This window comes from Amphibalanus amphitrite, unplaced genomic scaffold, assembly GCF_019059575.1.
Source record: "Amphibalanus amphitrite isolate SeventyFive unplaced genomic scaffold, NRLGWU_Aamphi_draft 001370F_arrow, whole genome shotgun sequence".
In the NCBI taxonomy this organism is placed as follows: Eukaryota; Metazoa; Arthropoda; class Thecostraca; order Balanomorpha; family Balanidae; genus Amphibalanus; species Amphibalanus amphitrite.
Window position 1 is genome coordinate 37,762 of NW_024882863.1, and position 14,161 is coordinate 51,922.

The 14,161-nt window shown below is 46.7% G+C and overlaps 1 protein-coding gene across 1 annotated transcript; it reads left to right on the top strand.

The window, feature by feature from the left end:
* The first annotated feature begins 602 nt into the window (after positions 1–602).
* LOC122372544 lies at positions 603–14,093 on the top strand. The gene is made up of 2 exons (XM_043349843.1): positions 603–679; positions 10,960–14,093. The coding sequence occupies exon 2, from the start codon at positions 11,405–11,407 to the stop codon at positions 12,374–12,376; it is 972 nt and encodes a 323-aa protein (XP_043205778.1). The 5' UTR covers positions 603–679; positions 10,960–11,404; the 3' UTR covers positions 12,377–14,093.
* Positions 14,094–14,161: the final 68 nt, after the last annotated feature.

The window sequence follows — 14,161 nt, forward strand, 5'->3', positions numbered from 1 at the left end:
CAGTTTCCACACAATGTTTCATAATACTATTCTATGTTTATATAAAGAAACTCAAATAATCCACAAATTGTTATTGGAACACTCCCACTTCAAGAATTCACAGCAATAACAGTACAAGTTCGGAAGCAAACAAACATTGCGCCACATTTCGTATGAAACGCGCCATCGTCCTGAAGTTTCTACCACAGACGGTAGTTCAACCGCAGCCGTAGTGTGAAAACCCCTGCCCACCTTACCCCACGGCGGAGATCGGTTGCAATTTGTAAATACGCGGATTGGGGATGTAAATAAAACACTCAGACATGGCTAATTGGCTAATTGGCTAGTAAGACATGGCTAATTTTGATAGGAGATAGCGAATTCGCCAATGAATCGTCTTTGAAGTTTTGATAGGGGCGTCAGTCAACACTCAACTCTACCGTTTGAATAGGTACTTGAGTCAAAGACCGTGAGCCAACCTGAAACTTCACATGTGGCAAATGTTAATTGATAATTTTAATATCAAATAAAATATATCCTTACAATGTAACATTTACATGACTTTACCCTAACCTCTTCTTCTACCCTAACACTGGGCCCTGTTTCAAGGCCTGAAGCTGCAACACGCTGCGCTACGGCCTACACTGCTGTGTCGGTGCAGTGTTTGAGCCAAATTTGCCTTGGCCCTCCAGTGTTGCAAGTATTCAAGTTGAAGTTTGCTAATTTGAAGCCCAATACATGGCTACAGCTTGCTGTAGCATTGTGCCTTGAAACAGGGTACTGGCTTACCAGTTACCACCTAAGCTTTAGTTTGATCCAAGTCACTGATATAATGTCTTATACTGATACAGACTGTGTGCATGTTGGTGCTCAGTTCATTCTCCCATCAAAATTGAAATACCTACATTATATCACATACGAGACAGATTTATTGTTAACAACTAAGCTTGTCCTTGTGAGTTCTGAGCAAAGAATCCAAGATATTTCGGTAAAAGTATACATTAAGTCCGAGTGCCTGTTAAAAGATAAACTTTTCATATTCTTACATAATTTGACATCCTGAATCCAAAAATGATACTTATATGTCCTGGAAATAAAAGAAAACATAATCAAACCTGACCTAACCTTACCTATTTACCTACAACCTACCAACCTACAACCTACAACCTACACAAACCTACAACCTAACCTAACAACCTAACCTAACCTAACCTAACCTACAAACCTACCACCCTAAAACCTACAAACCTACAACCTAACCTAACCTAAAACCTATTTTTTTTGCTGTTACATATTTGTATCAACAGCGTCACAATTGTCCACTCGGACCTAATATATACTAATACCGATATTTCTATGGGAGGAATGAGACATGGGCGGTGTTTCACGGGACGCTGCTACCACGCTGCTATCAAATTGCGCGAGCTGACGTCACACTTGTGGTAGTGTTGGAGCAATGGGCCTGTTGATGTTTCCATGGAAACCCAATTTGACACGTGTAAAAGCAGCGTGCTGCTATCACCGGTGAAACAGGGCCATGACTAATTGCACATCTGAGGGCTGTGTTTTAGCCCTAAAGCTTTCCATGAAGTCGAAAAAAGAAAGATTTGTTTCCAATAAATCATAAAAATGTTTAGAGCATTGTTTAGTTGCTCTAATGAGCTTTGGCACAATTATGCATCCAATGCAAAGGTGCGATAGTGTTTAATGTTTTAAGTAGGTATGTAGCAAATTATATTACAAAGAACATCCAATAAAACCATTGAATGGGTTTAGTTGACCATGATGGGAATTTGCCGTAGAAGACTGTTTCAGCTTGCAGTGCAGCACTGATGGCCAGTCAGCATCAGATGGATCAGTGTCCTCTATCTTTGTGCACCTGCTTGAGCTGAATGTTTGAAAGGGTCAGAGGCTTCAGTTCAGTGAACAAAAGCTCAAATTCAAAGGCTACTCATGCCATGCCTCCTCTGACTTTCTGTCTGTTTGCCACTGTTCATTTCACTTTGACACTCTAATCACACCCAAAGCGTCAGCCTCACTGACCGCATGGGTACCTCTAAAATATCCTCAAAGCTTCCAAACAGCATCGGCGTGTTTCAGGGATCTGCGCTGGGCCCCCTACTTTTCAGCGTATTTGCCAATGACCTTAACCTTTTCGCGGAGGACGCCCTGGTGGTCCAATATGCGGACGACACCCAGCTCTTGGTCAGTGGTCCTAAAGCTCAGTTAAAAGACACTATCGCTCGTTTGGAACGTGTCCTGAGCTGTCTTGATAATTGGTTCAGATTCAACGGCTTGAAGGTGAACGCTGAGAAAACACAGCTGATGCTGTTTGGAAGCAAACAAAATTTGCGCACCGTTCCCCAATTCAGTGTAAAATTTCGCGACCATCTCTTAGTCCCTTGCTCAGAAGTAAAAAATCTCGGACTTGTCTTCGACCGCACCTTAAGTTGGAATTCGCATATCGCGCTCGTCAGTAAACGCTGTTTCGGAATCCTAACTGGTCTGTCACATCTGAGGCACAGCCTGCCAGCCGGTGTTCTAGCCACTCTAGTAAACGCTCTGGTCCTGTCTCAGATCCGCTACTGCCTGGCAGTGTACGGTAACGGCTCGCAGCTCAATACGTCTAGGATTCAAAAAATATTAAACTTCGCCGCTAAAGTCATTTTCGGCCGCAAAAAATACGACCATGTATCAGACTTACACCAACGGCTTGGCTGGCTGTCAGCTGCGGATCTAGGCAGGTTCCACACAATCACTCTCACTCACAAAGTTCTCCGTTCTGGCGAACCAGACTCGCTCGCCTGTGTGCTCCGGACTGTGGGTGATGTGCACGAGCGACCCACAAGACAGGACAGTGACCTCTTTGTCGCTCGATCCCGAACTGAAATGGGGAGGCGCCGCTTTTCGATCCGTGCACCTGCCCTCTATAACACGCTACCACTAAACCTTCGCCACCTCCCAGGTGCCCCCTTCTCAAGGCAGTTGAAATGTTACCTTAGGAGAAACGCTGGGGCGAGCCGAGCTCCTTTGCGGAGATAAGTCCGGAGGCTGATGAGTGAGTGCATTTTAGAGTGTGTGAGACGTGTGTGTGAGGCTTGTCCTCCTGTTTTTATTCCCTTTTTAATCTGTTGACGATGGGTAGGAATAGCCTGAAGCTTATTCGGGATTGCCCAAATACACGTGAATATGAATATGAATATCTTACGTACAGTCACCAGCACTTGCTACCCATCACCCCCGGACGGCGGGGGAGCAAGCTACCACCGCCCTTGCGAGACTAGCGCCACCATGCGCCAAGAAGTGGAAACACCACGTGACTGAGGCCACGTGAGGGCAGGGTCACGTGATGGAGGGGCGGAGCATAGCAGCTTTTGCGCCCGACACTTACTGAAATGCGGCGCTGTGATTGGGCGCCTTAGCATGAATGAAGCCCCGGCGCCAGAATCAGCCGTTCGCCTTATATGGAAGGTTAGCCTGTGCGTTTCACCGTTCTGTGTTGGTTTGAGAGCCACGGCACCATACGAATTGTGAGCCCTTTTGAACGGGTCACCGCCCGAGGCACTGAGACGACGGCTGTGCGGGCTGTGCCGGGCAAAACCTAGCCTGGTGGGAGAGGTGGGCCAGGGAAAGTGCGATCGAGCAGCCACACTGGGACGTGGATTGGTATTATCTAACCGCGACAAACGATGTCAGCAACCTCTTCTCGTTGACACAAAAAGTTTGACAGACAACGTGGGCAGTGCCCAATCAAAAGCTACAAAACGATTCAGTTAAGAATTTGGCGAGATAACCAGACCCAATAAAAAGTTTTTACTTCGATTTTTGATTGACAAATGACACACAAGCCCGCTGTGATGGACCAAAAAAGGAGCATACAACTTCTACAAAGCTCAACGGTAAAAATTTTAAAGTCAAATGTTAAAATTCAGCCTGCATGTTTAAACTCGGGTCCGGCGCTGGCAGGAAGCTTATATTGCCAGTTGCCACTTGCAATTCCACTACGTTGCAATATAACCAAGAGTTATGTGAGAGCAGCAACTGAAAGCCTCGAGCCCCGTTGGGGGGGGGGGAGGGGGCGCGAAACAGCCCCCTCTCCTTTTCAGTCGATATCTCTTAAGTATAGCGTAGGTCGCCACCAAACTTTCAAGACCCCTCCGGGCATCATTTTTACACCTTGTGACCAAATTTTTCCAGAGCTCTTATAAAAGATCAGTCACAAATGACGTCAGAGTGACGTCATATTCTGTCATTTTCGACCCAATAAAAGGTTTAGCGGGAAGAGGTGTCACGCTTACAGTTTTGAAGATAACAAAAAATATTCAAGATAAAAAAATGTAAAATAAACAGCACCACAAAACTGCTAACTCTGATTTCTAAACAAAAATTTAGTTCGACCATCAAAACTATAGAAGTATAACACCCCGGAAATACCAACAACATTCAAAATTAAAGCTGGAATATATGTTATAGAGCTATTTGCTCTAGATATGCCAAACTTAAACTCGATAGCTCCATTTTTAGCAAAGTTATGGCAAAAAAACACTACTCAAAATGTATTACGTAAAATTTTCAAACTCAATTTTTAGCCGTCACAGAACACACAGAGCAAGCCAAAGACCACCATTGGATTTCCCGTGATGAGCTGCATCGAATAGATACCCCTTTTATGCAAAATATAAACTCTGAAATTTAACCTTTTTGAGCTGACCTTGACCTGACCTCCACCAGAACGCAATCTAAACCGGCCCCAATGGCCGTGTAGCCCACACCATTGAATTTTAAATGTAAAATTGACCATAAAACATGTATCACGTGACCCTAGCAATTAGCATAGTTGGGTTCATATTGTGACCCTTAGTGACCTGACCTCTGTGACCTGACCTGGCATCAGTGACCTCTTTAGGCAACATATGTATTGGGCAGCCACGCTCCATCGATTTTTTCGATAACATGCCTTTTATTTGATGTGTTAACTGACTGTAACGCATTCCTTAGACTAAATCGGTGAAAAAATGCAACATTTGACCTGACCTGTGACATCATGGGTTGCACCTAAGTCAACGAAACCTGGTAACAAGGTAGTTCCCTGGTGGGGCTATCGAACGTTCTTCGAATTTTCAAAATCGGTCGGTAACTTTCCGAGATCTTAGGTGGAGGACGAAACGGCTGCACCACCCCATCAGGTGGTAGGGTCCGCCAATAACACAACGGGGCGCGAATTATTTACTCATTCATACAGTGTCATCTATTTTGAGAACACCTTTCTCACGCCCTGACATGGTCATCTCGTAATGGATCGAGATGAGGAGAGTGTTTTCACGCCTCCTTATGCACGGCTCTAGTGTCATTGAGTCATTGAGCTATCAACTGTCAGCGGTTTTCGGACAATGAAGGAAGGCTTTTGGTCGTTTTTAGGTAAGGTCTTGGGTCAGATCATTTCAGTGGCGGATCCAGACGGGGGGCATGGGGGCCATTCTCCACCCCCCCCCCCTTGGGTCTCCCGGGGCCCATCACGGAGTTTTTTTTTTTATTCATCACGGAAGTCACCGACGGGAGCTTTAAAGGTAGTGTGCCACCTTCGAATGATTTCCCATTTTATTTTTCCTAGGATAAGAAGGTTCTGTTTTTACCTAATATCGCAAAAAAAAAATCAAAAATGGGCCTAAAATAGTGCTTTTTTCGCCTAAAAGTTTATCGGTTTTTCGATATGTATAACAATTATAGTGGGCTGACCTGCAAACAGGCGTCGGCAACAATCACGAATGCGGCGCACATGTGACAATAAGCAAAGGTCATTATAGAGTTACGACGTACGGGAATGAGTTATCAGCTGTTTGATCGTAGACAACACAATGTCGAATTTAAACTGTAAGCCTGTATTGGTATTATTTCTTTAATTTGGCTGTCGAACATTAATTTATGGTTTGAAATATTATTCTATGTAAAATAATTGATATGAAACAGCCGTCTCTAAAGTTATGACCCCATCTCACCACATGAAAGTGGCAGAAATGACAATGATCAGCTGACGCATTTTTCTTGGCCGAAGTCAGAGCGCGAGGCCCGACGCACCACCACCGCACCACGAAGATATGAGCAGAATCCGCGCCCAAAGCCAGGGCCCCGGTAACGTGAGGTAGCCGAGTCGGGGCAGCGTGCGCTGACCCAAGCCGGGGCCGTGGCTTTGGGCGCGGTCTACCGCATCCCCGCGGGCAGCCCCGGGCTATCACATGACACCGGGAGGACGCGCGGCCCCGGCTTGGGTCAGCGCACGCTGCCCCGACTCGGCTGCCTCACGTTACCGGGGCCCTGGCTTTGGGCGCGGTCTACCGCACCACCTAACAGGCGTGTTCGAAACCGCAGGAGATGATGATGAACGGGTTTATCGAAACTTGATTGGATGAGCCTATCGGTAATAGCGATTTCAGTGTGTGCATTTATTGTTCATAGTGGTGTGAAATGTGGTTGGGGTACGACCGACAACCCGTCGGGGCGAATTTCGCACTGGGGTACTCAAAATTTGAAGAATTTAAGACGTTTCCATGGGTTTTGAAGGTATGGATAAGTTCTAAAAATCCGGTCCTCCTTATCTGGGCCATTAACTCCATACGGTCCAGGAAAGCTGGCACACTACCTTTAACCCAGAGGTCTCCTAAGGGGGCACCATCCAGGTCTATCGGAATAGGGTACCGTTTTCGGGGTCTCCCGGAGGCCCATTTCTGTCCCTCACCTCGTGTTTTTAGTTAAGTTTAGTTTTTTAGTTTTTAGTTTAATATTGTCCATTTATTTCCATCCCGAGGTCCGCGGGGCACCATCTCGAGTTCTCAGCTGGCACTATCCCGAGTTCTCCGCGAGCACCATCCCAAGGTCGGAGAGGGCACCATCTTGAGGGTCCGGGGCACCATCCCGAGGTCTCCGGCGGCACCATCGCGAGGTCTGGAGGCACCATCTCGTAGTCTCCGGGGGCACCATTCCAAGTTTCCAGCGGCACTTTTCCGAAATCCGAGTTCTGAAGGAGCACTCTCCCCGGGTCTGAGGGGGCACCATCTCGAAGTCTCAGGGGCACCATCCCAAGGTCTCAGGGGCACCATCCCGAGGTCTCAGGGGCCGTTTGATCCGCGCCGTCCTGGGGGGAGTTTTTACGCCCCCCTCCTAGGTTTTTAGCGAATATCTAAAAAAAAAAACGGCGACGCGTAGCGCCGCTGTTTTAGATACACCCGCTCCGACATCTTTTTCGCACATGCTATGAAAATTTCAGACCCCGGTCATTCAAGGTCAGGTCACCAGGTAACGTTAAGTGACCTTACCTCAGAAAAAGTTAGAAAGCTCGCTGTGGCTACACCGACTGAGCGATCACTTTTAAACTTTCAGTACTTGCTTAGGGTAACAGTTTGTATAAAATGGATATCTCGGATTTTTTTTCTATATCTGTGAGTTGTGACCTAAGATCAGTTCAATTTTACGACTGCTCCATATAAATCAATGGGAGAAAATTGAAATGAGCCTCTTTTGGCCGAATGTCGTTCTACACCCTCTCAAACATCGGTTCATATGTAAACATGACACTCTGAATCGGGAAATTGCACCTGTGCCCCCTTTGTGTGCCCCTGAGGTCATCTCAGGTCATGAAAGGTCTTCAGCAGTTTTTTTTTACTATAACTTTTGATTTGACAGAGACGTGCTAGAGCGGTGATCTGAGGTCAAATTTGAAGTCAATCAGAGCGGTGCCCTCTGAGGGCTAAACCGTTGATCTGAGGTCAAATTTGAGGATATGTTGGCGAAAGAGCGTTAAAAGAGCTATCGAATGCGCTTTTCCATGCACGGCGCTGTAGCTCTATTGGTTCCAGAGTTAGTCGTCGGGTGTTTAAAATCGTTGAAATCGACAAAATTTGATCTTTGATGAACTCTGGTGACCTGACCTTTGCTCTGACCTTAAAATGACCGAGTGTTTTCCTTCTTATTTTTGACGCTCTTTCGATTGCCGCTTACCGCGTGTCGCAACGTGGCCCAGGAGCTGAGTTAGACGGATGAAACACCCCCCCCCCCCTCAGCACTCGACGGAAAGTTCATGCCATCATCACGGCTCGGGTGAATTGTTATGTTAGCTAGCTCCTGTTGTAAGCTTTGGAGTCGTGGAGCTGATCTTGAAGGAACTGGGCCTAACATTTTCATAGCAAACGTAAAAAAAATGTTTAATAGGTGATGCAAAAAATAGCATCTCTTTTATGAAATATTTGCGAAACCCTCAACATCATCCCCATTAGTGCCGAGCTGCCAACGACGACCATAAAAACGTCCCCATCCCGTCAGCGTTTGTTTATCATAAGGATGCTAAGATTTAATTTCCAATCCGAAGCTGAAATGATGGAAAGCAAATTTACATTTTACATACGAAACAAGCTGACACATTTAAATATTTTCTCTCTCGCTCCCCTCACTGATTTACCCATTACCTTCTCTCTCATTTTACCCTCCCTGGTTTTCCTTTTCTGTCTCTGTTTTCTCTCCTCCCGTCCTTATCCCTTCCCTCCAGTCTTTCTTCTTTCTCTCTCTCTCTCTCTCTCTCTCTCTCTCTCTCTCTCTCTCTCTCTCTCTCTCTCTCTCTCTCTCTCTCTCTCTCTCTCTCTCTCTCTCTCTCTCTCTCTCTCTCTCTCTCTCTCTCTCTCTCTCTCTCTATCTCTCTCCCTTTCTCCTTCTCTCTCCCTCTCTCCCTCTCCCTCTCTCTCCTCTCTCTCTCTCTCTTTTCTCACAATATTCTCGACTGCCACAGCGCTGTAGAACTTGTTTCCAGACAGGTCCAGGCGCTCCCCACTCCGCAGGCCCCAGCCCACACGGCCCAACCGCCCAAACACCCTCCGGCGGATGACCTCTGACCTCGGCGACCTGACCCCAGCCGACCGATCGCGTCCCTCTCCACGCCTCCGCCCCGCTTCCCCCACTACAACTGCGTAGTAATTGTAGCGTGTGCAAAGGTCACGTGACATTATTTACTTCTGCGGTTTGTTCGGCTGACAAGAGATGGCACTAGTGGTCTGTGGATCAGTGGCGGGGCTAGGTTCTACGACTTCTTGGGGCAACTTTAGGGCAGAAAAGACGTTTTTTTGGCTCCTCATCCTAAAATGCTTCGAACATACAAAAACAAGTTAGATATTCGAAAATCGGAGGACCGAACCGATCGTTTGACGTATCTTGCTCGACTGAGAATTGATCGGTCTTCAAACTATTGAGCAAAAACGAGGTGATTAGTAGCAAGTGCTGGTGACTGTACCTGTATTTATTTCAGTTTGCATGGATGCTTGAAATGGGAAATTCTAAAGGTCACAGAGTAATTCATCCACTTATTGCCGTTTTTCTAATTGCCAATGACCTTAGTGGGTAGTGTTAAAGCATTCAGTGTTTAAATGGCCCTGAATGGCCTGAAATCACCATCTCATCTATAAAATCAGTTAGCCCTCAACCATCTGTACTCTGTAGTATGGTCATCCAGAGTTCACCAACTGGTCATCCGACACCACACAACTTGAAACTTTTAACCCCACAGGGCCAGTATAAAGTAGGGCCCTACACCATTGCTTTTACCTCAGAGAGCAAATAATTATTGAAATTGAAATGTCAATGTTAAATCATTTTTAGCTCCAGGATGTCATATTTTAGCATTGGAACAGATCCAAATGTTGAATTTTATCCCAGAGAAAGGCTCTACTGAATTTATGAGAGCTTGGGAACATTCAGATCTTCTGGTTTGAGTTGACCCTGCATTGATCAAACCATCACACTTTGGCGCTTATGAGAAATGTGCCTAATAAAATACCCAATGAAGTATTATCCACAAGCCAGTTGACCTCAGAGCTCATTCTATCTTGAATAAAAGAAAACATTTAGCCACCACAGAATAGCGCACAATTTCCAGTTTTCTCTCCAGCCTTGTCACGTAGAATCCAGTTACTGATTCCCGACGCTATTCTCAGATTTTGTCGAGAGTTACCCCCAGAGAGCGCAACAAAAACGGCTTGAATAATTTGTACCTCGGTTTGCCTCAAGAATCGGGCTCAGGTATTTCAACCGCAATTTTAGGCCAGGCTTTCATTTCAGTCTGCTTTGGCAATATTTGATCGATGTACCAAGATGCGCATTACCAAATGTACCAAATAATGTAATAAATGTACCAAAACGGTATATTTATTCTGTCTACACTTTTACATACTGACAGGTTGGCCTCATAAACAACATAATGAATCCTACATTAAGTTCACTGTTTGTTAAACCCATTGTATCAGTTTTAATCAATATAACACGAATTGCCATTATCACTTATTCGTCGTATGTTTCTGAGTTCTTTTTTGCCTCCCTTTCCTTCACCCTCACTTTCACCCTCACCCCTTGTCTTTCTTTTCCCACGAGCACACACACGTCGCACAGCCCAGATTCCCTGTCAATACGTTGGTCACAGACCACAGGTGTCTCATTACACCGCACCTTTGGTGAGGTGCAGGGACGCAGTGCGTGAGTCTCAGTCTCGTGCCGAGTGTGCTGAGAGTGCGTGTGATTGAAGACATTCCCGTGCTGTTTCGTTTGACGCATGTTGTAGCAATTTATTATAGGTAGGGCTCGAATAAGTGGCGTTTGTTAAGTCCAACCGTGTGTGTCATGTTTTGCGGCTGTGGCCTTATTGTGTCCTATTGTGTGGTTGTGGCCTTTTAGTGATTGGTGCGAGTTGTATTTAAGCCTCTGTATATCCATGCTAGTGTATGCTATAGGTCCTAGCTTTCTAATGATACCCACACTAAACATTAACCGTAGGTATGCTTTTCTGTTTGCTTTCAGCTCTATGCTCCACTACTGCTTGCCATGACATCGGACAAACGTGAACCGGCCGTAATCACCGCGCCCGAGCGGTGACCTGACCTGGGTCACGCTAGTTGACCCAGTTATGGCCCAACCAATCACGGAACCATACACCGCTGCCACCTCCAGCAGTTTCATCACAGTGGCGGCAGAGGCAGCCACCGACTCCGCCGACCTCCTCGAATACAGGTCCAGTGGTGACGTCAGACACTGGCGAGGTGATGATGTCATCAGTTGGTCTGATGAAGAGAACGGCGGGGCAGTGTCTGGTGAAAGTGACGTCACTGAAGTCAGTGAGAAGTGCGGTGGGTTAGAGGACAAAACTGAGCAGAAAAATGACAGATACGTTACCGATGCTCAGGACAGCCGCGATGACGCTAAGCACGGAAGTGAATCCACGTCACAAAATCACCACCAGGGCTCAGAAAGTATTAACCAGGTTTCCTCTGAATCTCGCCTCAGCTCGACTTGGCAGATACCAAATGAAAGCTCAAGTCTGGCAGCAAGCAGGTCTACTATTGAACCCCTACTAACCACCAAGCCTTTAGAGTTACGAAGTGTTAACAGTGACGGGAGTATGAAGACTGCCAGTGGACTATCCACAGTGGACGAGGTGGACGCTGTCCACCCCCGCCTCTCCTCCGGCAGCGCTCGTCGCCGGCCCTCCCATCCTGCCTTCGTTTGTGACACGTGCTCCCGCGATACGTCAGGTTGGCAGGACTGTGTGGACCACGCCTATCGCTCCGGACACGGCCTGGCCGCGCGCTGTGCGCTCTGCCGTCTACCAGCCGTGCGATGTCGCAGAAAGGGTCGGCCTGGAGTGTGGCATCGCTGTGTGGTGACCGACACAGTTCGGAAGATGGGTGTGGGCAATGTCGCTGCCCTTATGGCTGGGTCGCATCTGACTGCGCCAAGACCGTGGAGGTTGAGCTGTGGCGAATGTGGCGCAGCGTTTGCGGCGAAGACGGCGCGACTGGTGCGTCACGTTATAGAGCGAGGACATTCAGTGGAGAGGCATTGCGAGAAGTGTTTGTTTCCCGTGTTTGTGTTTGCGCTCAATGATGAACGCAGGGAGATGCATGTTTGTGTGGGGAACTCGGCCTGGCTGAGGAAGGAGGAAGAGGCTCTGCTCGCCACAGCAGGGGACGATGCGCGGTACCTGACGCACTTCAGTGAGAACGGCGAGGAGAGAGGGCAGGGACGAAGGCAGGACGGAGGAACACCAACCCATCACCATCGTCACCACCACGGCCACAGTCATACGGGACTCGATCACCATCACGAGCACCAAAACGGTGGCATACCCCGTCGTTCTGATGACACCACTTCCAGTTACAGTCATCAGAATGGTGCGTCCAAGACTGCCAACGGGAGCACGTCATCTCACAATCATCAAACCAGCATTAGCACCAATGGCGGTGACGGCGGGGTGGGTGGCGTGGGACACTCCAGTGTTCCCCTATCTGGCGGAAAGCTCGTGGTACCTCTCACGGCCGGTACGGATCGCCGCTGGCCTGAAGAGCGAACGGCGTCCTGTGTGGCGATTTGAACCCGAAAAGTCATCCCGCTGTGTAGCGAGGTGAGTTTGGGGTCGAAATGGGCCAGGGGGAGGCTCCGTGCTGAAGGGCGATACCCTGCATCCCTCGGGGTGACATTCTACAGGGTGAAATTGAAGACACTGTTCGAGATGTGTTTCCAAGGCAGCTATCCCCGTAGCAAATTACTGTCACAAACTCCCAGCCGTGTCTTCCTAGTATTGCATCACTGCATATCACCCGTATAAGACCCAGTTTAGAGCGTGAATACGGTCACAGAGTGTGTTGGATGAAGGGTTTTTGCTTTTGTTGTAGATATCAGGGAAATGTCACGATCAGGTTATGTCATGGTCAGATTTTTGGTGCGTGTGTCGAGATGTTTTTGAGAAACGTGTCGGAGTTGTTTGGTGCAATAGCGAGGCGAGGGTAGTTAGTCAACACATGCATCAGTTTTAATTCGCCATCTTATACCAATTTCTACAAGCTCATTTGGTCATTTTGCTAAAGTTATTATTTGAAACGCAATGTCAATTGTCAAACATTCTTGTTGAAAAAGGTAATTACGAATCTACCAACAGCTTTCCTTCTTAGTTGTTCGGTATTCACTGCTGAATATGGTATAAAGTTACCATTATGGACGGTGGTGAAGTTACTTGCTCTCATGGGTACTTAACTGTTAATTTTGTTCTTGGTTAGGGTTCTGGGCTTTTTCAGTTGCACCAAATGTTAAAGAGCCATCTCTTTGATGCTGCCGGACTTGTTTCAAATTATTAACATTACCCCAACCAACAGCCAACTGTAGCAATTTAGTTCACAATGTAATCGATGTCTCAAAGCTGTACCCTGTTATTTGTACCGCTAGCTCCGTCTACACACGTCAATGGCTGCGGTAGTAAATAAAAATATATGCAAGCTGCGTACCTGTTGACATCCCAAATATCGGGCTGCTCTCAAGAAGCGTGTATGTTTATTGTAGTAGGATGTGCGTAGTGCCAAGTATGTAGTTGTTCTATTTGTAGCTGTTTATCGGACAAGGGCTTTCTTCCTAGCTTCTAATAGTCGACATGAATGTAGTGATAGTGCTAGAGCATATGCTTGCCAGAATTGCAAATGCACATTGTTACGGCACGTATGTCGCTTATGTCAGGAAAGTTTCTGTTATTGGTTCTGGGAAGTGTTTTTGGGCCAGTGAGACATCAGTTGCTTTAGGTGACTGTTTCTGAAATCATGGAGTGTTTTCGTTTCTGAAATTTGTATTACTCTTGTACCTGGTTTAGTGGGCTATTTTGATTTGCTTAATGTTAATTGTTGGCCTATTTTTCGTGTGCTTATCGTTATCGGTTTGTTTTATAACCTACACAACAGCGTGCCAGTTAATAACGAAATGACACGTAAGCCTTGGTGGAACTGTATCTATGCAAACATATCGCACTTGCGCTCTTCGGACTGTTGAGCACCTGTTGTCTTCCCGCCAGTTATCACGAAATGTTGGAACTATGCGATACGTTTTCGCCTTTCCCATGCTTCTTTTTACTCATGCCGCACATCTTTTCAGTCACTTCTGTCCGTTCATCTTCTGAACTTATTTATTGCTTCACATATCCATCGTAATGATTGGTCCCTTCTATCGAATGTAATAGACAATGGACATATTTGACAACCAATGTGTACACAGCATACGGATTGAACAACCACAAAGGTACACTGGTGGTAAATATACGTTGAAGGTTATCCTGTGTTTAGGTTTAGTGACCGTGAGCGGTTACGTCGGTTGCGTATGAATAGAAATCAGCTGGAAA

Coding starts and splice junctions, on each gene's coding strand:
- LOC122372544 (XM_043349843.1), top strand. CDS start 11,405: ATGAAGACTGCCAGTGGACTATCCACAGTGGACGAGGTGGACGCTGTC.